A 22,940-nucleotide genomic window follows, 5' to 3' on the forward strand; every position below is an offset into this window, starting at 1 on the left:
TGGACCACCAGCCAGCCCCTGACATGCCTGAGCATGGTATGAGAGAAGACAGAAGACAGAGACATCTGCAGGAGGCTGTATCTAAACAGTCAGGACTTTATTTTGGGAAGAGAATGGTTAGCCATTCCACAAATCTATGCCTTTGGTTACAGAGAACGGCCCCCCTGGGCAGGTTTATTTCGCTGGCAGTGCTTCTCATGCCCTACCTCTTTGTTCTGATGGGCTTTGTCCCTGTCCACAAGTCAGTTCTGCCCTAGCATGTCTGCTCCCCACCATGGATCTCCTGGGCCTTCTTTCTGCATTTGTGGGTCTGCTGTCATATCCAGTCTGGTAGCATCATAGAATGGTTTGAGTTGGAAAGCACCTCCAATCCCCTTGCCATAGGCAGGGACACCTTCCACTACACCAGGTTGCTGAAAACATCATACAACCTGGTCTTGAACATTTTCAGGGGTAGGGCATCCACAACTTCTCTTAGACAGCCTGTTCCAGTGCCTCACTACCCTCCACATAAAGAAATTCCTCCTAACATCAAATGTAAGTCTCTCTCCTCTTTTTGTTTAAAGCTATTGCCCCTTGTCCTGCCATATCTGCCTTTGTAAAAATTTGCTCTCCATGTTTTTTATATGCCCCTTTAAGCACTGAAATGTTATTATAAGATCTTCCTGGAGCCTTCTCTTCTCCAGGCTAAACCCTCTCTGGCATGTCTTTACAGGAGAGGTGCTGCCCAGGATGTGGTTTGTCTTCTGGGCTGTGAACACATACTGCTGGCTCATGTTCAGCTCTTCATCCACAAGAACTCCACAGAACTGTTCTCAATGAGTTCCTCTCCCAGTCTGTGCTCATGTCTGGGATTGCCCCTTGCACTTGGGCTTGTTGAACCTCCTTAGGTTCTCAAAGAGCCCACTTTTCAAGTTCGTCCATATCCTTCTCGAAGGCATCCCATCTTTCTGTGTCATCTGCAAACTTGCTGAAGGACGACTCCTTGCTGAAATTCCTCCTTTCCATTTGGGACAAGAACACTCCAGTGCTGCCCACCAGTAACAGACATTAAACAGTGCAGATGCCAGATCCAGAAAGGCACAGAGCTCAGACTGGGCAAATTTACAGTGCTCAGCTCTGCTGCTGTGGTGGTGCTGAGGTGTGAGCAGCTCCGTGTGCCTGGCCTTCAGCAGGACAAACCGTGCTAGGCTGACACCTGCTGGCTTGGCACTATCCTCCTGCTCCCACTTTCCTCCATAAAACCCCTTGAGAACGAGACTAGCTCGGCCTCATTTTGGCAGTGCCCTTGGTTGTCTGTTCACAGATGGGTAGTTGGTGTCCACCTCACTCTGATGAACAAAGATGAAATTTGCTTTCGACCTTAGCCCCTCAGCCTTGTGAGACTCGTACAGAAATCTGGGGAACTGGAATGCTAAACTGTGGTCCTAATTTTGGCTTGTTAATAAAAAATGTGGCACTTAAATGTTGAACCCTATGTAAATATAACTCTTCAGTCAAATTAACATTTATAATGTATTTTCTATCAGTGTTTGTGCTGACATTTGCGCATCCCAAATTCATCAAGGAGCTGCAGCACATGCTGGTAACTAACTATGTATGAAGTGCTTTAAAGAAGCAAACATGAATACTTCTTCTTTTCTGCCAATTTTGGCATGAAACTCTGCTTTAGTTCCTCCAAACAGATGGAAATATCACTGAACTCACCCTTGGTCACGGTGTCTGTCACAGTAGGCAAATCAAATATGGTTGGAAGTCTTTCCTGCCAAAGGGTCAGTACAAGGTCAGGACTTGTACTTGCAGGATTTTTCACTTTTTATATAATTAGCCAAAGATTAAATGTTCCTCCCTTCATCATCGTGATCCAGTTGTGGAACTACAAGATTCCCCTCCTGTTAGACACAAGAATACCAGGAAACATAAGCATATTAACCTAACCTAACCTCTCTGGCAGCCATGCCCATCACCCATTATTTCAGTGTGTCTGACATCTTCTATGTCATGCTGCACTTCACACTGGAAGAAACAAGTGAATATTCATTGAGCAGTATCTACTTAATCTGGGAGAATACTTCCTAGACGCCAAATACCCTCTTACAGATTAAACTCCATCCATCTATTGTATAGTTTCCTTAAGATGGTGGAAAATCCATGGGCAGTGTTTTAAGTTCCAGGGCTGGCATTAACTACTTCTCGCTCCTAGACAGATTTATCACCTCTATTTCTTTCTCCTCAGAGAAGCAGGCAGGAGCTTGGACAATCTTGGACAACTATTTCACAGCTTGTCTCTTAGATTTCCATCCCTTAGAAGAGGTCTTTGACCATATCTGAAATTCAGGAGTTTCATGTTCTGTGCAGGAACTCAGCTTTCTTTCCAGCTGCTAACTGGAGACAGTGAGGCTACCCAAAACAGAATGTTTTGAGGCTGATGCTGACATGTGCTATGTGAGAGCTAGCCAGCATAATTCTATTTTCAATGTCATATATGACTTACCTACAGAAGAAAAATCATATTTTCTGAAATAGTGTCTGATCATACTTCAGTAAAATAATGGTTTTGAGAACAAACTATCTCAATGTGTTTTGTTAGTTACCAAAATTATCTAAACTCACTAATATTTATTAATTATTTCTTCTATTACAAATCTTTCCTTAGCAATTGGAGCTCTGTCAGAGATTATATAAACTGCATTTCCAGCTGCTGTTGCTTTTTCAGTCCTACTGTAAACTTATTGGACAAGTGCACGAAGTGAGTTCCATGCCAGAGGTATGTAACAAACTACCAAGTCCTATACTGAAAATTACACTTTATTTTCATGTTCTTATTTTTTCTTTCTATGGACTTAACAACAAGGGTCACACTATTTCACCCTGACTATTAATCTGCAGTCATACATAATCAACTAAATACCTTAATGTCCTGTATTTTTAATTCTGTAATGTTTACAGACCTTTTTCTTTAAATATTTTTGACATGGCATTTGCTTAAAATATGTTATACTTTGAAACATCTTTGAGGTGATCGCTTAAAGTTGAATGATTATAATTTAAGGAAAGATGTAACTTACCATTCCATATGTATTTTTCTCCTGGTAAGAAAAAAAATGTATATATTTTAAACTATTGAGGAGAAGAAGTTGTTGTACTCTGCCTTGTAAAATAAAATTTGAAGCTATTACGTGTATTTTATGTTATATTCTAGTAGTTTAGAGATGGCCTATAAACAGAAATTGTTTTATCAGAGGTGTTCTTGGAGTAAAAAGAGTTTGAATATTTATTATATCTTAAGGATACAATGAATTGTATCTTGAGAAGGCTGGCTCACAATGTGACTGGGCTGTTCACTTTTAAGAGAAGACAGGACAATAGGCATCTACTACTACTGAAGCAGTCTACCTTTTAGAAATATTCTGCGTTCCTTGTAATTGATTTCTCTAAGTGTATTTCACAGTTAAGACTTTGTTAAATTGCTGTAACTAATGCAGCCTGTGGAACTGGGAAACAATTGTACAAAGAATAGCTGTTTCACCATGACATTTGCATACTTTGCTGGAGCCATCATCTTTTACTTGAAGGAAATTCCATTGTTAGTTCATGTGACTGGTTATTTTTAGTATGTAGGAGCATGAAAAAGTAGATCCTTGGAAATTATTAACTTACTAATTATTTATGAATCTCATGCCATATTAAGCACAAGATTCATATTCAGCCTGAGAAAGGGTTATACAATTCCTGTCCATCTCTTAATCATGTCAAATGCTGCATGGGATTTTTAAGTTAATATCAGCATCTTGCTAGAAGTACATGTTTTCTTCAGCTCTTCCACTACGACATGAAGAAAGTAGCAAGGGTGAAAAATAAAAGGTTGTTTAGATATGCTCCTGCATTTTAGCAAGCCAAAACTACAGCATAATATTAAAGGATGCACAAAGGTAAAAAAAACCCTATAGTTTGCTTTTTCTCTATATTGTACAGATATCAAGAAATGTCCTTGAATTAAACTGGGGTCTTTTCCATAATGTGTACATCCAATGTAGTAGTAAGGATAAACTTGAAATACCTGCCCCATGTGGGGCTTATGGAGAATGAAAATACCCATCTCTCATTTTTCTCCTTGGAACAGCTGTTAAATATGTCAAGAGAACTGAGTGAGCTGAAGAAAAATCTGAAGGATGCTACTGCTGCAATCGCAGCTGAGCCTCTAACAACAGAATCTGAGCCCACATTCAACTCTACTGAAGCAGCTATTCAGTCCATGCTGGAGTGCTTGAAAAACAATGAACTTGTTAAAGCTGTCAGACAAATAAGAGAATGCAGGCAAGTTTTGCTACATGGTTGATATTAGACTTTCATGTTATTAAAAAAAGTATGCGTTTATTATCTTCCTAATGAAATGCGCAGGATCAGCATAATTAATTAATTGTTTCAACAACTGGGGGCATTGATACTGACTTTTGGAGAGATGTGCCACAAATAACTATCAAACATATGCTGCAACAATTAAGATGCTAATTCTGTAGCTCAAAAGTCCTGTGAGGCTCTTAAGAACCTTTTTATTGAGTTAATTCCTTACAGGTGCATGTCATTGGCATGAGCTAACATTCAGCCCAGTTTCACTTACACCTATTTGAATGAGCTTTCTTAAGCATTTTTTTAAAGGAAATTACACTTTTATGTGTATTCAGTGCCTGACACCAGAATACGAGTAACAAATGAGTGGTGTAAAACAGTGAGTTGCTTTAGGCTTAAAAGCATGTGCAAGTCCATTCTTCTTTTAGAGATCTCTGTCACATAGCTTCTGTCTCTGCTAATGAACCCATAATTAAATGCCTGTTCTTTTCCTGTTTCACGGCAGGATTTTGTGGCCCAATGATATCTTTGGAAGCAGCTCTGATGATGAAGTCCAGACACTACTGAATATTTATTTCCGCCACCAAACCCTGGGTCAGACGGGCACCTATGCACTGGTGGGCTCCAACCAGAGCCTGACTGAAATCTGCACCAAACTAATGGAACTGAACATAGAGATCCGCGACATGATTCGCAGAGCTCAGAGCTACCGGGTCATCAATACTTTTCTTCCAGACTCCAGCGTTTCCGGCACAAGTCTCTGACAGGACCCTTGGGCCCCCTTTCAAGCTGGGAGTGCTGCCCTGTGGGAGTGAGGTGGCTCGATGTCTTCTCAGCCTTACAAAGGTTTGGTCAAACTGTACTCACTCTTGCTACATTTAGGATCTCCTCTAAAAAGCGATGGGCTGAACTTCAAACACGTAGCAATACTGTAAGGACAGAGGTAGCATAGAGAACCTGGGACAGCATCCTTTGTTCTGTGTTGCACAAAACCCAGTTAGCATTTCACTGAGCAACTCACTACTGAAGAAGTGACTTCCCTTGCATACCAAAGCCTACTACACTGAACAATACTTCCTTTATAGCAAATGAATTTTTGGTTGGCAAAAGTGCAATGTTTCCTTCACAAAATAGTATTTTTTTTTGTTAAAAAAACAAACCTTGTACATTTTTTCCTTTTTTTTTTTTTTTTTGTCTTATTTAGTTGAGTGAAAGATGGGCAGAATGAAGCTGGCCACAGAATCTCACAAACTTGTTGGTCAAAAGCTGAGAGCCTATGTATATGAAGCAAACTGTAAACAGACTATAATTTAATGTACACTGTAATTTGAATATGATTACTGTATCTTAAAACAATGAGCTGCTATGAAGTACATTTCCTGATGTTACTAGGCTACTGTCTCTGAAGGTACTGGATCATATTGCAGAGGTCTGTTCTTAGGCCCCCTCAAGGATCATGAAAGGTCTTGGTAGAATTTTTTTTTTTTAATTAAGGACCTTGGATGCTTTTTACTAGAGGTTTGCTTTTATGAATATATTTATACTATTAAAGGACAGTTGATCTAATTTAACTTGCCATTTTGTAGGAGAAAGTTCCATCACAGAGTCAAAGCTTTTGAACTGTTAAGCATGCATATTTTTATTTAATATAAAAAGTATAAAAAGTAAAAATATTAACGTGAAATGCAAGTTCTCATGTTAAGTTTCTTCAAAGAGATGTCTTATTTTATTTGTAATGTATATAAGTCATAAGTATATGGTTTTTCTTACATTTAACTGCTGTCCAGTGTTAAATGTATGCATGTAAATCTGTTGCACATCTGAGACACTTTTATTCTGACAACTATGTAACTTATTCACACTGTAAATACACTTAACCGTTTTTGTGAAGTAACTTTGAAATTTGGATTAGTACATCCATTTAACGAAAGTATAAAAGTCATATATAGTCACAACACAGTATGTGCTTGTTGTGAAAATTGTGTTCTTGTCTTGAATCATGTGGTATCCATGATCAGCAGATACTTGTCTCCTGGTTTATGCTGAAACCATTCATAGAAATTAGTGAGAAAAGTAACTACAGCCTAACACAAAGATCTTTATAACTCAGCATGGAAGACTACAACAGCAAAAATAGTCTCATTGGTCTTCCACTGACTCCCAACTTCCATCTCCCCTAAAGAGTATTTTTTACACTGGCACAGATACTGCCATTGAAATGTTTTCTTCCCCCTCCTCATTTCTAACATACACAGCTTGCACCCTTTTCCCTCCTCTTTTACAGCCATACTCTTGCTTTGATTACCAAGCAGCTGTGGTTTTTTATATATACATTTGACAGAGGCAGGGGGAAGACATATTTGCATTTATACCAGACTTCATGCACCGGAATATTTGCATCATCCAGACTAGTTCAGTTTGAGTGACTGAAGGAAAAACTTGCTCTTGTAGCTTGAATCTTAGCATTTGCTGAAGACTTCAAAATAAAGTCTACTATCTTTAGGAAATCAAATAGATTGCTTCCTTACAGATAGACTTTCCTCTTTCATCCAAGGAAGATGACACGAAGGGGTATCAAACTAGTGCAGACTTTTATTGAAGTTTATTTACATCATACGTATAGTGAAATTCCATCTTTTAAGTTACTATATTTTACAATAATACTGAAGTCTTCATCCATTATCCAATGCCAGGTCAAAAGCCTTAAGTCAAAATACTGCAATTGACAAAGTGCGAAGCACAAAACAGAGAGCACATGGATTAGACAATGTATTTGAAGCTGTAAGTGCTATCACAGGACAGCCTTTTGCCTCTGCAGCGGCCACAGAGTTCTTGGCGATGAGGTCTCTTCAGATCAATATGTCTCTTCCTCTGAGGGCAAGAGCAACGAGTCTTCGAACAGATCTTAAGAAACAAAGCCATGTTAGTGGTAGATGATCAAAGAAAAGTCACTTCATGTTAGACTAACATTTGGTTTTCCTTAACCACACAACATATTGGGGCTGATACACTTCAGAGCTCTTGTGGATTTAAGATGTGAGAGCTTTCTCACTTAGAAGCACAAAACCCTACCATACACATAGCAAGTATGCTACATGCAGTATGAAAACTGTTTATGGAAGCCGTCCATGGGAGGAGGGAGGCTAAACCAAGACACATTTCCTAGTATTTTGATGAAATCAAGTTTGCTTCCAGATTAAGTCAACATCAAATTCAACAATAGTATTAGTGCACATGGTAACATCTGACAGTCTTAATGGAGTACAGTTAACTTACCTGGCACTGGATTGCTTCCACTCGATAGGGATTGAAACTCTTTTGGCATTTGCGACAGAGCTGCTTGAAGTACACCTGAAAAAAAAGGCAAGTTCTGTAAGTATAGAGACTTATTTAAGGCATTCTGTACCTAAATTTGTGCCAAAACTATTGATTTGTCAGAGATTTTATGCCATTCTTACAAGTCTCAGGAGAAAAGAAACTACTTGTTAACTACCTTGTTGCTTCCAGAAATGCACCACACATAAGCACTCTCCCATCTGGTCTTGCAGTCTTTGCAGTGGAAATAGCCATACTTCTGCTCCAAGAACTACAGAGAGAAAAGTTCACTGAGCATCCTCCAGCACCCCAAGAACACCCAGTCCCAGCTCCCTCACTACTACTCCCTGAGGATGGGTGAGACACTTAAAAAGGTTGCCCAGAAGGCCATATGGAAATATTTCCCACCGTACTGAATGGGGCTCTGAGCAGTATGGTCTAGTGGGTGGCATCCCTGCCCATGGTTGCAACTGGATGATCTTTAAGGCGCCTTCCAACCCAAACCCTTGTGCCACGCGTTGATCTGCACGTGTGGGTTTTCACAGGCTAGAGGCTCTTCTGCTCTAGAAGAGACAGAGCCAGGACAGGGAGCACCGTGCTGCTCATGAGGCGATTTCTGCCCGCCCTGCTTGAGGGTTCGCCCCCCGCCCCATCCCGGCGTACCTGGAAGGCAGCTCTCTGCCTGGGAGCCGCCGTCTCCTCCCGCCGCGTCCCCACCGGCTCCTGGCCGGGGCCCGCCGGGCCCTCCTGCTGCCCCTCGCCGCCGGCCGCCGTCGGGGCCTCCTCGGCGGGCGCTGCGGTCTCCGGGAGCGCGAAGAGGCGGCGGTCGGGCCCGGGCGAGTAGAGGGCGAGGCGTCCCGGGGCGCGCAGGCCGGCGGGGCCGAGGGCGCGGGCGGGCGGCAGCGTGCGCGGCCCCAGCGAGCACTGCACGGCCGCGTCGGCCCGCAGGCTCACCTGCACCGCCGCCTCCTTGGTGCTGGCCCGGCGCGGCCGCGGCGCCAGCGCGGGGCCCACCTGCGACAGCAGCGCCTGCAGCTGCGCCCGCCGGTAGCCGTCCAGGTAGTCGGAGGGCAGCGGCGTGAAGGGCCCCCCGAGGAAGGGGCTGATGCCGCCGCTCTTGCTCTGCTTCCAGCTGGGCTGCTTGGCTGCGGCGTCCCAGCCGCGGCCGACCGCCGGGCTGCTCCTGAAGTTCTGGTACGTGCTGAAGGGGGAACAGACAAAGCTGTCCATGATTATCGCCGCTGAAGGGTCAGCCCTACCCGTGCCCCTGCCCTGCTTTTATCTTACCCGGGGAGCTAATGGTTGCCAATGATGGGGAAAGTGGGGCCAGCTGGGAGGCGGCTGATGGCAAAGCAAGGCCGGCCGGCCTGCCTTCTTCTGCCAGGCTCCGCTGATGAAGAGATGTCGTTCAGCCACAGCTGGGAGAAACACGGCCAGCCTAGCGAGAAGCCTCACATCTTTCTGCTCATGGTCTTTGAAGAAGGAAAAGGGGGTTTGGGAAAAACTAGCAAAGTCCATATAAACTGGGTGTGCCCCGGAGAGCTGAGCAAAGAATTCGGGTAATTAACAAAAAAGGAGTCTTTACTGGTATTAAAAGGTCAGAGCATCCCCGTTGTTCCATTACTTGGGGATTATCTACCTGGAACAACTTCTATCAACTGCTTTAGGAAAAGATGGAATATACTTGTGTATACAAACTGAAGTAAGGGAAAACAGTGGGTTAATACCTGTGTAATGAAATAAGCATTAGTAGTACAAACAAGTAATAAAGCATGTGCATATTAGACTAATAGTCCTTCTTCCACAGTTGAATCACTTTAGATCAATTTTAAGGTAATATAGGTAAAATAATGGAATTAAATCATCCAAGCTGTATATGTAAGCCTTTAGAGACTGGAGAACCCTTGGAATCCTTGGAACTGTGGTGATGTGAAATCATTTCCTTATATGACTCCTCATCATCTTTATAAATGTGTTGCTTTATAAAATTCAATGGACCAGCTAGAGAGAGGCTAGAGAAGACCTGATAGGGATGGTGTCTTAAACGTTCACAGTGTATCTGACACTTCCAAGTGTCTGAGATAAATCAGCAAGAAACAGCATTTTTATGGGGCAAAAAGAGGTTAAGATTCAGGAAACGCATTCATCATAATTAAAAGAAGCATGTCTCAAGGCTCCACATTGTGCTTGGGTTTTCAGAGCACTGTCGGTATCAACTCAAAGCAAAACCAGGATATCGAGATGGCCAAGTTAAAACGTCATGACTGCAGTATGGCTGCAAAAAGAGTAAGTTTTTAATATGCTTTGGGAATGGAAATCAAAATGCAAAGTACATGCCATCATTTAAACCAACAGTCTGAGTTTCTCTAAAATGCTTTGAGAAGAAAGTTACTGCAGCTCCCTAGAACACTGCCAGGTTAAAAGTTAAAAGTTTCTTGAAAAGATGAGGGATATAAAAAATTATTGTACGACAAGAAAGTGATGAAAGTGACAGATGACTAAGCAGGTGATAAGATTGTGCAACATAAGGACTGGTGTGGAGAGGTAGGAAGAAAGCCCTTTATGGCACACGTACAGACGAACATCCCACTAAAATGAAGATGGTAAACTCAAAGTTGGTGGTGGAGAGAGTGTCCCACCCATCTTGTTGTTCCATCGCCAAAGCCAAGAATTTAATCAAGAGACGAGGCGGCAGTGGGCATGTATGTGGAGGATAGTAACATTCTCTTTATTGGAACGTCAACAACCATTTCTGTCAAGGCCCACAGAACCACGTGAGGAGCAGAGGCTGGGGCTTGCGCAGGCCGTGCCGCCGGGAGCCTTCCGGAGCCTTTCCCCGGGCGGGCCGTGTCAGCTGCTGTTGCCCAGCAACGCGCGTCCTGTCAGCCGTGGACGTGGTGCTGCATGCCCTCGCCTCTGCACGCGTGAGTGCAGCTGCCGGCGGCCATCCCGGCTCAGGACACACTCCCTTTCCGTACTGTGCGGAGTCAGCCACGGGGGCACAGCCCTCACGGCGGGCATCGCGCCGGGCCCCGCGCAGGGCGGGCCGAGGCGGGCCGGGTTTGTCGCCTCCTTGCCGGGAGGCGGCTGCGGCGGAGGGCGGGAGCGGCGGATGCTCGGGCTGCGCAGGCGCGGGGCCGTGTTGGCGCCAAGCTTGGAACCGGGCTGCGGGGCTCGGAGTCCGCGCTGCCCGCTCACCCCCCGCCGCCCTCCCTGCCCGCCGCCCTCCCTGCGTGAGGCGATGCTGCGGCCGCCGCCCCGCCCGAGGCGCCGCCGGCAGGTAACGGCCCCGCGTGTGCCTCGGCCCTGCCCCGGGGCCGCGCCGTGCCCTGGGGCCGTCCCTGCCGCTCCTCGGGCTCCCTCCCTCTCGCTCTCTCCCAGCCCGCCGGGGGCTGCAGTCAGCGGGTGCGGGGAAGGGCGGTTTGGGCCCGTCCCCCGCGGTGACCCGGCGGGGTGCGCAGGCCGCGCTCCGTGCCTGGTCATGGCCCGGGAGGAGCTTCCCCTCACGGAGAGCAGCGCGGACTGGTCAAATCTGGGCTTGTAAAAGTGTATTCTGAGGCAGTGCTAAGTTCCTGGGTGTTCTGTCTTAATGCGGCTCGTACCCTATTTCAAAGCGCCCCTTTTCCCCATGGTTTTGGTAAGGCAGCGTGTGTAACACGGCCGTCGTGTGGGAAACGCTTTTACTGTGGAAGGCATAAACACGTTGAAAGGTGAGGTCTCACTGTGGGCTTATTTATACATATTTTTTAATAGAACCGTGAAACTGGCCGTGTCTGCTCTACTTGAAAGCAACTTTGAATCAAATTCTTGTCATGTAAGTTGCGATGGTTATAAGAGTATATATATGACAGTACATCTTCCATCCTAACCCGCTGTAGTGAGTGTGGGGTTTTGATTTGTGTTTGAAATACCTCAGAAGTGTTCTGTCCATTCCGTCTTGGTTTTCTCCTGTGTTTGCTGAGTGATTTTATTATCTCAGGTATAATTCCCTGTGCTCTTGTCTCTTGTTTTCCCAACGTGTTCATCATTGTAGTTTTTGAATGCTCGCATCGCAGTCAAAGCTAAACAAGCTGGGCTGTGACACACCGCAAAAAGCAGGAAAGCACTCCTAAGACATTCAAACAGAAGTGTATGAAAGTGTTTTCTTATTTCTTCTTAGACTTTTCAACTGTTCCAGTAATGTAATGGATAAGAAAATGGCTTGCAAACCTGTGGAAAGACCAACTTTCTTTGAAATATTTAAGGCAAACTGCAATGAATCAGGTACAGCTTATCTGAAGTAAATAATCCTTATTGAGATTGCTTTCTGGACACCAATATTTTATACACACATTTGCTGTATGTTCCACAGGAAAGCTTTAAGCAAGTTGTTAGCTGATGTTCTTGCCCTGAACCTGCCCTAATAACCTAGATTTCTTCAAATTTTTATTTGTAGTTGTTTTCAATGATATATGCCTGGTTTCTTTTTGTACTTGCTTATTTAGAGTTTTCAACTTTATACATACCCACATGCAGACCAGGCTTAGTCTTTTGCTAAAGGTACCTATGGTAGTTAGTAATTTTAAAAGGAACTTGTTTAACTTGCCAGTCTGACCAAAACAAGAGAGGCTCTAAAAGCTAGAGTATACTTGTAATTTTAAACAAACTGGATATTTTTCTAGTCCTGGTCATTTTGTTAATGGTTTGAGAATTTGGGCATACATTCCTTTGTATTTTGTGGTTATCAGAGTTCAGAGCCATCTAGAAACAAACCAGAAGTGTGGCAATGGAAGGAGCAATGTGTTTTGCTGTTAGCATTTAAATGCCTGGTGTATTTTCACATCCTCCACGGAGGAACATTTTTCCTTTTAATGTGGATTTCTGTATGTTTTCCTTTGTAGATTTAGGGCCTATCAGTCTTAATTGGTTTGAAGAACTCAGTGCAGAAGCACCCCCATATGAGCCCAAATCATTTGCAGAGCTTGATGGGCCCTCTGGCTGGCTTGATCAAACAGCTTTTAAAACTCCAAGGACAAAACCCTCTACATACAGCCAGCTGGCATCAACCCCACTGCTCTTTAAAGAACAAAATGCAATATTGCCACCTTGTTCTTCTCCTGAAAAAGAGCCAGATCAGAAAAAAATAGGAGCAAGTGAGTAGCTTCTTTTTTTTTTTTTTTTTTTTTTTTTTTTGCCTTTTGTTACTGCTGCTGATCATTAATGTAATAGATAACGCTACTGCAGGAATTGTGTGCCTAAAAAGCTTATTTTAGAAGTCTTCTGAAAATCATCTATAAAAATGCAGAATTAATCTTAATAGTGAATTCAGATTGAGATTAACTGGTAATATATAAGCAAAGTGCCTGTAGAGAAGATACTGTTGTGATCCAAACATTCTAAATATTGTTAATATGAGGGGATATGAACATATCAACTTTGTATAACCTGTTGACTGCAAATCAGAGTGAATTTTTTTAGCAGTCTCATTTTTGGTTTATGCAAAAGTTTTGAAGCTTTTCAAGAGAGAGAATCATCCTTACTGTGATGATGACTGTAGGGCAGTCCTTAACCTTTCCTGAAAAGTTTTTAGAGCACCATCTCTTTGAGTTAATAAGATTGTAAATTAGAGAAAAAATTACGTGTTTCTGGGGAAAAAAAAAAGGAATTTTATGAGGTACTTCTCATACATTATTTCCAAATCCCAAGTATGTTATGGGAGTACATGTCACTCTGCTCTTTTCTGAGGTACACACCCTCCTTAGACAGCGAGAAGAATCTTTTCTGTGGAGAATGTGTGCAAGATTGTATGTAAGAATCTCTTCTATGGAAGAGTATTTAACCCCATTCCTGAAGTATGTGATTGGTACAGCTGCTGCATCTGTGTCCTTTTGATGAGCTTTTCTAACCAGCTTACAGACAAACACAAGACTCCCTTTATTACCAGAATTGTTCTTAGATCCTGAGCAAATCCTGTGAAGGGTTATAGCCGTGCTGCAGTTCAACTATACTTTATAACACTGCTTCTGTGGAATATTGTAACTCTCTTTTTTTTTTTTTTCTCAAGTTGGCTGCTGAGCTTCTGCTGAGAACATGTTTCTTCTAAATGTAGCTATTTGTATTTTACAGTGTTAAATCCCTAAGGAATTCTTGGTGTCAGGAATTTCATTTGGCAGTTTCATAAATGGCAAAGAAAGGAACCTAATGATTGTTTATTTCAGAATGGTCAGTTTAGCTCTGCATATGTGCAAAGGTCACTGCACATATGACTGCCTGAAATACTCTGTTTCCTTACTTAGAGCCAAATGGCTCTTGTGAAAACAAGGGCCTGGATGGGAGCTGATGGATTTCATATCTTGGTATGGTACAGGGATGCACCTGTGCTGTGCATATGAACTCAGGAACTCAGAAGCAGAAGTACACTGTAATTTCTGATACTAAGGTTGTTTGGAAAGTTCAGAGTATAAATTCCTTTCAGTAGATGATTGTCCGTGTAAGGGTCTCAGTGTTCAGAGGATTCTGCTGCTTTGGTGGGAGCACTCTCTTTTGCCTGGAGATGCTTTGCAAATAAACAGATGCTGCTGACAGTGACTCTTAACAACATTTCTGGAAATAATTTTTGCTTTTTGCTGTTTATTTGAATCAATAGGTGTATGACTTAGTAAGTTTGAGTGGAAGCTGCACAAACCTGTGTTTGCATGTATTGTATTTTTGCTAAGAGTAACTTCTGCAATGACAAGAAACACACAATACAGTCCATTGCAACTGAAATGGAATATGTGACTTGATTAATACCAAGTGAATGAAGTGACATAATGAGGGGTCTTCTTGGCTGTGCATTTGAAACGTGTTTAGCATTGTTTGGATATAAAATTGGAACATATTTTAAATACTTGAAGATAAATTAGGGTTGGTTTGTTGTTGTTTTTTGTTGTTGTTTGTTTGTTCTTTTGGGGTTTTGTTTGGGTTTTTTTCAAAGTTTGGCTTTAAAACTTCAAAATTGTTACCTGGAGTTCTGCAAAGTTGTGCTGATTTATTGTATTCTGTGTTCTAGATAGAGAGAATTTGATAAGCCCAAGTAACACAAGAAGAAAAATAGACCAAGAAAATGAAATATTTGCTTCTCCTCCTGGTGCCTTCCACAACTGCCTGGCTGCTAGGTATGCTAAATATGTCAACACAAATAGAAAATAAGCTGGACCTTAAGCAAAAAGCAATATTTAACCCACCAAATTTGACTGTTGTACTTTAGGAGCAGTGAATATTCTTGTATATCTGATGTTTATGCTGTTTACTTGTGGGTTGCTAAGTGAGTTGAAAATAAAACACTAGCTGAATTTGAAAATATCCTTGCTTTCAGGTGACCTTTCTTCCTATTTTTCTACTCTTTCACAGCTGGAATACATAATTTTTTAACATTATTTTAGCTTTTCCAAGTCCAAATATCCAAAGAAGGAGTAGTAGTTATGTATCATGTGCTTCTCAAGTAGTAAAGCTATTTGTAATATTTACTGAAGTTTTTTATTAATAATGGCCTTGATTTTGACACTTAAATGTCTGTACTTCAGATAAATTTCATCTAAGTACTCATGCTGATTATAAGAAGAGTTAAACTAGTTATTTAATTGCAATCAGTTAAGTCAATTTCCCTAGTTTCATACAGCATATTATGAAATGCATGGTTACATTGAAATTTATTACTCCTCAGACAAATCATCACTGAAAATTAAAATATTTCTTGAAAGAAATATTTTCCAGTTTATAATAGACTTATGGTCATGTTTAAAATATTGACTGATAGTTAGGAGGATTCTGCATTTTATCTAGTCAGGGAAGTAACCATGGTGCAAAAAAAAAGAAATAATGGAGGTGGTAATACATGTAATATTTGAAATATTCAGTTATTTTAAGAAATTGAGAAGTGAAATTAATATTTTGGTTTTAATTTTGTTTTGCAGTCCAGCTATTTTAAAGAATAATTACAGAACACCTCAGAGAAATAATATTGCTGGTTTGTATTTTCACTTTTTGTTCCACAAAATATTTTACATCTCTAGATAAAAATCTTCATTTTTTAGTTACTATTTAATGTCCTTTTTTCATGTTTTTAAGGACCGTATGAAAGCTTGTTTTGCACACCAAAACTTTCGGAGGTACAGATTTTATTCATAAATTTTGTTTCCTTTTCCTGAGTTGTACATTTAGAATTTGGCATAGAAATTATATATATGATTGTTAAATGTATTTCTAGGTCAGAACTCCAAAGTGTATTTCTGAAAGTCTGGGAGCAGAAGTGGATCCAGACATGTCCTGGTCAAGTTCTTTAGCCACACCTCCTACCCTTGGTGAAACAGTGATCATAGGTATTTCTAAAAATGAGCAATTGCTAAGGGTTTAAAACTTCTGGTTTTGACACTGGAAGTTCACTCAGTTAGAATTGCTTGGCTTTTTAACTAAAAAAAAGACAAAATTCTTACAGTGGTTATTAGTTGGTGCCTTTAGATAATGCAGCCCTAAACAGAAAACTCCTAGGAAGTTTTCTTCCTTTAACTGAGGGTTTAGGGAAAATAAATTTAGAAATAACATAGCAAAGCACAGAAGGAGAATTAGATATGTTTGCTTTGCCCTATGATAAAACTAGAAACTGTTAGGCTAGGTTAAATGGGTTTGTTTATGAAGTGTAAGAAGGTGGCCTGCTGAGTAAACGTGCAGCAGCAGTGTTGTCTTCAGCATTTTTAACCACTCTCACTGTGCCTGCCACCATACAGTCCAGTGAGACAGACTGGGCTGCTCATCCAATGTAAGACTCGAGCTCCTGGGTTCATATTTCCTGGGTTATTTGGATGGGGCAATTCCTGGAGCTCATTTACTGCACAGCTTCACAAACAGCTGTGTCAGCAGAGCTGTGAATGAGAATCAGTGAGTGATAATTGCTTCAGTGGTAATCAACAGTGGTGATAAACATCAAGCCTCAACCTAAGGTGTTGGTGAAAGTGAGATTTCATTAGCATATGATAAGCAAAATGAAATTTGACTATTATTTGTTGATGAAAATTCTTGAGAAAATGGGAAGACCTGGATGTGTCTCCTTATCTTCTGATACTGCTCTTTTTCATGTTGTTAAACTACCACTGTATAGAGCATGTAAAGCATATTAAGAATGAATCCTAGGATTGGGAATCTGTTTTGGGATGTAGGGGGCGATACTATTCACAAGGCTATTGAGTTGTGCCGTTTTGGGTGTTCTTTGGTCCAGAAAGGTGTTAGCTGAAGAGAAGGGCTGGGTGAGGTATCCATTCCTTAATGATGATGGTCTGGGAGATGAGCTGTGGATTGAGCTCTCATTCTCTCATGTCTTGGATAAGCGTAGTATTTTATAATAGTGATATACTCTCTGCCTTCTGAAACCTGTGAAAAGAAAGAGCTGCTGCACAGAACCTAGATGCCAGGGCTGTGAAATATTTTAATATACTGCTCTTCAGGCATTTTCAAAATAGGATTCACTTTCTCCTTTTGTAATGAAAGTACAGATAGTACTGCTGTTTTGGGAGGAAGTGGGGAAAAAGCCCAAATTCTTGAAAGGCTGGAAAATCTCATCCAGATCTTTGGACAGAAGAAAATGGGGAATAGTGCCATGAATAACTGCTTGAAAGGGGAATGGCAGTGCTGTTTCAAGGTGGTAACTGGTGGTAACTGGAAACAGCAGAACCATAACCTGTGATTTGGGGTGGTTTTGTGCTCTTACAAAAACTGCTTTTGTACACTGTCCTTCAGCCTCATCTGTATGACTTTTTAGTTAAAATTTTTAGGTTTTAGTAGTTTATTTACAGATTTGAGTGGAATTTAAAATACTCCAATGAAAACCATCCTAAAACACAGCTGTATTTGATCACACTCAGCAGATCATTCAGGAGAAAATAAATTGACTTGTCTGTCTTTCTTCTAAAGCTAGAGAGAATGATTCTATTTCTGAAGCAAAGCGACAGGATGGAAGGGCTGATACAGTAAGTAGTTTTAAGAGCTGTGTTGTACTTTAATTTCAGTCAGGCTATTTGGTTACGTGTTTACATTCCTTGAGCCAAGAATAAAAAGTTCTGTCGTTTTCATTTGAAGCTTCCCTGTCTAATTGTTTTTTAAAACGTTAACTTTCAAATGTTATTCTTTGGGAATAACTTCTTGCTCTCAACCACTACAATCAAGAGTTGAAATTGAGTATTAATTTCAGTCCTTTGATAGTGGTAGGAGAGTTCTTGCATAGTTGGAGTTTGATTCTGTGTATATGAAAGCTGAATGACTATTGAGACTGAAAACTGAGGATGGCACTAAAAAGATACAATTACAAATTTCAGTTTGATCCTTTATGATCTGAAACTTCACAGTTAATAAACCGTTACAAGTGAAAATAAGCAAAATGTCTTTGTGCTTCCCCATGTCTCCTTTGTTCTCTTTTTGAGAGGATTACAGTAAACTGCTGAACCCCTTCACTGCCCTTAAGGTGACTTTAGAATGGAACCTGATTTCCTTCAAAAATGGGGATTATCTGCCTATTTGTTTTTCACATTTACCTGTGAAAATGTTACCTTACATTTTAAGAGATGGAGCATTAGTCAGGTACTGCAGTATATGTTTAGAGTTCTGTCTTTGACTGTTAAAGTGACACTTACTGGTACATAATATAACAGCTTTTGTCTTTGGTTTACAGATTTTGCACAACTATTTTTCCAAGCGGGATAAATGTCATGGGATAAGTGATGCAAGCATGCTGTCTGTACCAGAGACGGTAAAGTTAAATGCTGAAGATGACATCAAAGGTTTGGGTATGCATTAATGCTTTATCTAATGAGTATTTGGTGAAGCAAGACTGAGGATAAAACTACATTCTGTGGTTTGGGCTGTTATTATGGTTGGTTTGTTCTTCCAGTTGTGTACTCCCAGTCCCTGAATTGATTCAATTGTGTAAAATTAATGTAGCCCCAAAAAGGCTCGCTGTCTGTTGAGTCAGTGAATTAAATCAGTGTTCTGGTTAAACCGTGAAAGTCAGGTTACAGTGTCACTGGACAACAACCAGATTCTTACCGTGAGGTGCAGTCACTGCAGCTGGAGAGGTGAGATTGTTGGGAGAGCTGAGACAGAAGAATAGTACAGGCTCAAGGGGGAGCAAGAATACTGCTTCTAGTTATTGAACAGGCTTAAGTTTATCATGAAGTTTCATCCCAGCACTCACTGTTCTGTGGTGAGTTCTGTTGTTTTTTGATCTCGGTGTGTCATTTCTTCATTTACTTCACCTGTTCAAAATAGGCAATTCAAAATGTGACATATTTTGAAAAAATAGTATCTTAGATTTTTTTTAAATGAATGCAGAAAATACACAAGGGAAAAAATGTTTTCATTCTGTGTTTTTAGATCATGTTAATGAACAAGTGAGTGAAAGTGTAAATTCCAGTGAGAGGGTTTTTGGTTTTAGTTGAAAGATGATGGCAGAAGGGAAGATTATTACCAGAAATTTGTTCAGCATGCATGGCTGTAAAAGGGTGCGGTAGGGATTCCCACTGACTAGACAGAACAGTATATCCTTAGGATTTTATGTCTCTTATCGAAAATGAATGGCCTGCCCTAAAAATAATATTTGGTGGTACATGTAAGAATTGTGAAAGAATCAGTTTAGAATTTGGTAAGGAGGGTTGAGAATGCTGGCATCAGGAAGCGTTGTTGCTTGCGGAGTGGTATAGGCCTCCTGTTTCTATACTGTAGGTTCAAATGGGCTGAAAAGAATGTGTTTGGTAGTAAATGTATTCTAGTAACCTGTAGTTAGCAAAATACTTTTTAAAGGACAAATTAATTGGTCTTGGTCTGTGTTCCAGTAGATCCTATTACATTGCATACTACAGTAGAGAAGATCAGTTAAAATGATGTCTGAGAAAAATAAGAGGGAAAAGAAGACTATTTGTCTTAGAGTTCAAAATAACTTGCAAGTGTTTCCCTTTTCCTGTGTCTTCCCATTTTGATAATAGTTAATTTGGCTTTTGAAGATGCCACTCCACATTTGTAGCTTTCAGATGTTTGTTTTCTCTGGAATACTGTTATATGATCATAAAGTACAGTAAGTTTTATTTTGTTTCAGTTAAAATAAGATCATAATATATCAAATCATCAAGTAATATCACATTCCAATGAGTTTAGAAGCCAGAATTAATTTTCCCAGGTTTTGTTTTTCCCTGGCATGAGATTATTCAGCACAAGACAGTATCTGTACAGTCTTTCAGATAATCCTTCTTTTCTTTAATCCTAAAAAGTAATGTCTCTTGTTTAAGTGAAAACAAATAAGCTGTGTCTTTTTACAATTTTCTGTTGACAAGTTATCATAGAATGAAAAAGGTATGGGCACAAAAGTTGCTTCAGAGGAACCTACTTTAGTAAAGGAAAATGAGCTACCTGTACACTCAGTCTGTAGTGTTACAGTTTCTTCTTTTTGAGATCTTGTTTTCCACTCAGGCAAAAAAATAGAAAGTAAAAAGAATTAATAACTTTCTATGCCTGCAATATCAGCATGAACCTATAGTGGATGTATTGCAAATAATTGGTTGTGAGTGACCAAGTACTGGGAAATCTTCTGTGGACTTCCAAATGGAAAATCTTCCAGATATTACGCTATTTAAAAGGGAAAGTTATAGAATTGTAAGTTAAAGAAATTGTACCTAAAAACAGATAGTAGAAAAAGTTAAGCTATTGGTTATGGGCCTAATGAAAACAGGACTGTGGTGTTTTCTAGGCACTTTATTATGATATCTGTGATACTCAAAAGCCTTGAAAAGTACTCTGTAAATGAAACCTATTTTTCAATGTGGACTGTTCTGATAAGTGAGTCTCATTGCATACATTTGAGAAGGTAATATTTTTATTTGGCATGTATAAGCTATACAAAGTAGTGGTGGGGTTACTTTTCCCCCATTGCACGTTATTTCTAAACACAAGCAAAAAATACTTGTTATTTTTCTAATATTTGTGCCAATCACGGAACTACTTAAAAGCTTCCTAATCAATTAAAATATTGAGAATATTTCTAAATATTTCTAGATACTATAGTATTTTATATCATAGTAGAAGACAATTTAATTAAATAATCTTTATATAACGGCTTCTTTTGCTGCCAGTTATAGATAAAGATAGGCAGCTTCTTAGCATGTCTGGTAACTACCATCAGGTATAAATTTTGGAAGAAAAAGATCAATAGATTTATCTTGTCAAATTGACTACTCATTCTCTCTCTGTAGGCTGAAAAAAATACTCTTTTGAGACAGCCAGGTTTCATCTTGGCAGCCTTGGCCACTACAGAGCCAGGAGGCCAGGGCATTTACATGTATTTTCTTTTGCCTCCTGTTTCCTCTAACAGCTGCTTACATTTTTCTTTACCAACTCACTCCTGAGTAGAGGTAATGGCAATAAAATTGAAAGCTCTATTTACCAATACTGTTTCCAAGTTATTTCCTAAAGCTTATTTTCTTACTTCTTTTCCTCTCTCCATCTTCTCTAAACTCTTTAGAGTCGGAGGTGTTAGATGGCTTACTGGGTGACATGGATAGCTTTGAGGACACATTCAACATGCCAGCTGAGTCCAGTGGAACTCTTCTGCTGATGCCACATGCTCTGGACCCAGTAGAGAAATATGAGATAAATCCAGATAAAACACAAGAAAAGGGGGATGTTCCCTCTCAGCAGCCTAATAGAAGAAAGAAGGGCATTTCACAGGAAGTCAGAACAAATACCTGGACTGAAAGCAGCCAGTGTACACAAGTGAATGGTTCTTTACTCCGAAACAGCAGTGAAGATACAGGGGATGGTAAAGATGGCTGTTCAGAAGGACACAAAAAAGAATTGGAGTCTCTTAGGAGCACAGGAGATGTGCATGATTACAGAACACACAAGTCCTTGGAGAACGAGAGGCCTGTGAAAGAAGTTATGCAGTCTCCACCAAGCCAGTGGTCTCAACTGAACTTATCTGGTCTTGATGTAACTCACCTGGAGATGTCTGTTTGTAACTCTTCACCCTCCAACTTACATAGGGAGGAAAATCTAGATGAAAAGTCATTACTAATGGCCAAGGGTGATGCTGTGGAAATGTCTTTACTGAACACTTCAGGCTTGATAAATGCAAAAAAGCTGTTTAGTGTCGATTTGTCAGAAAAATGCTGTGAAATGAAAAACACTGAAAACAACCCAACATCAGAAATAACTCCAGTAAAATCTGTGTCATTGGGTGTACAAGATCTGGAGTTAGTTAAAGGATGTGCAGCTGAGGTTTCCAAAATGAGCTTCTTAACCTGTAATTCTTTTTTAGTTGAACATGCAAATGTCACAGATCATTCTGTAGTCTACAGTGGCAACTTTTCCAAGCATTTAAAAGCAACTTCTAAATCTGTCATAACTGATGTTCTGCCTCACCCACTTGAGTACAGTGCCACATCTCCAGATAAATGTGATGACCTACATTTAATAAATAGTGAAAATCCTCTTACAAAGTCTGGTTTTAAAAATCTGAAGATGTTACCTAGCTTGAGAAAGAGATCCAAGAAATTTATTTATAGAATAAATAAGACTTTACTGTATCAAGAAGAAAAAATACAAAAAGAAGTAACCTCTGAATCACCTATTCATACTGTATTACCACATTTAGAATCTGATTCATACAAATCTAGAGACTGTCTGCTGGCCAGTGATGTTGAGCAAGGTATATGGTTAAGCTTTTTATCATTTGTGGAGGATTTTTTATTTGTTATGAGCCTTTTATAATGTTTCAGATCAAATCATGTAAAATCTTGTGTTTGTGGAAAAGTAGCTGAGCAATTTGGAGGCAACATATGAGATGGGTCTGTTATACAGTGATAAGGGCAGCATCATTTTCAAGTAATCTTGTGCTAACTTTTTTTCAAAACAGGTTAGTTTCTGGAATAGACACTTCCACCCTGAGCCATTATTCTAATTGACAGGCTTAGTTATCTTTGTCAGTGGTGGTTTTACATCCATTGTGTCAAGGGCCTTTTGTCTGAGTTGGTATAGTAAAGAATGTTATAGTTGCATAGTTACTTTTATAGAATTAGGTGCTTTAACACTGTATGTCCATTTATTCCAAAAGCACAAAATATTTTAAAAAACAATACAATGAAAGCAAGCACATGTTATTTTTAGAAGCTGTTGTTCTTGCTAGAAGAATTACTTTATATTAAGAGTTGAAGTACTTTAAATTTGAAACAAATCCTTATGTTGAGACACAAGTTGAAGCCCATCTTTTCAAATTTCATTAC

The 22,940-nt window shown here is 40.3% G+C and overlaps 3 protein-coding genes across 7 annotated transcripts in view; 2 read left to right on the forward strand and 1 right to left on the reverse strand.

The window, feature by feature from the left end:
- Positions 1-6,305, forward strand: part of FRY (FRY microtubule binding protein) — a 159,655-nt gene extending 153,350 nt beyond the window's left edge. For all 5 annotated transcript variants that reach the window (XM_066313153.1, XM_066313156.1, XM_066313154.1 and 2 more), the window contains 3 exons: positions 2,657-2,767; positions 4,124-4,317; positions 4,856-6,305. In XM_066313153.1, the coding sequence (XP_066169250.1) occupies positions 2,657-2,767; positions 4,124-4,317; positions 4,856-5,114 (564 nt within the window). In that variant the 3' untranslated portion in view covers positions 5,115-6,305. The remainder of the gene's footprint in view (positions 1-2,656; positions 2,768-4,123; positions 4,318-4,855) is intronic.
- A 681-nt stretch (positions 6,306-6,986) lies between these two features.
- On the reverse strand, positions 6,987-8,907 carry ZAR1L (zygote arrest 1 like). Its single transcript, XM_066339483.1, has 4 exons — positions 8,329-8,907; positions 7,844-7,936; positions 7,627-7,701; positions 6,987-7,254 (listed from the first exon to the last, which is right to left on the reverse strand). Exons 1-4 carry the CDS (start codon positions 8,893-8,895, stop codon positions 7,111-7,113), a joined length of 879 nt encoding a protein of 292 aa, XP_066195580.1. The 5' UTR covers positions 8,896-8,907; the 3' UTR covers positions 6,987-7,110.
- A 2,925-nt stretch (positions 8,908-11,832) lies between these two features.
- BRCA2 (BRCA2 DNA repair associated) overlaps positions 11,833-22,940 on the forward strand; it is a 34,588-nt gene continuing 23,480 nt past the window's right edge. The window contains exons 1-9 of the mRNA XM_066313150.1: positions 11,833-11,928; positions 12,546-12,797; positions 14,696-14,801; positions 15,600-15,652; positions 15,754-15,794; positions 15,893-16,004; positions 17,590-17,645; positions 18,344-18,458; positions 21,182-22,366. Coding sequence (XP_066169247.1) covers positions 11,850-11,928; positions 12,546-12,797; positions 14,696-14,801; positions 15,600-15,652; positions 15,754-15,794; positions 15,893-16,004; positions 17,590-17,645; positions 18,344-18,458; positions 21,182-22,366 — 1,999 coding nt within the window. The 5' untranslated portion in view covers positions 11,833-11,849. The remainder of the gene's footprint in view (positions 11,929-12,545; positions 12,798-14,695; positions 14,802-15,599; positions 15,653-15,753; positions 15,795-15,892; positions 16,005-17,589; positions 17,646-18,343; positions 18,459-21,181; positions 22,367-22,940) is intronic.

Source organism: Sylvia atricapilla, chromosome 2 (assembly GCF_009819655.1).
Source record: "Sylvia atricapilla isolate bSylAtr1 chromosome 2, bSylAtr1.pri, whole genome shotgun sequence".
Classification (NCBI taxonomy): domain Eukaryota; kingdom Metazoa; phylum Chordata; class Aves; order Passeriformes; family Sylviidae; genus Sylvia; species Sylvia atricapilla.

Coding starts and splice junctions, on each gene's coding strand:
- ZAR1L (XM_066339483.1), bottom strand. CDS start 8,895: ATGGACAGCTTTGTCTGTTCCCCCTTCAGCACGTACCAGAACTTCAGG. Junction 7,702..7,843: donor GCATTTCTGGAAGCAACAAG/GTAGTTAACAAG, acceptor CTTTTTTTTCAG/GTGTACTTCAAGCAGCTCTG. Junction 7,255..7,626: donor TGGAAGCAATCCAGTGCCAG/GTAAGTTAACTG, acceptor TTGTTTCTTAAG/ATCTGTTCGAAGACTCGTTG.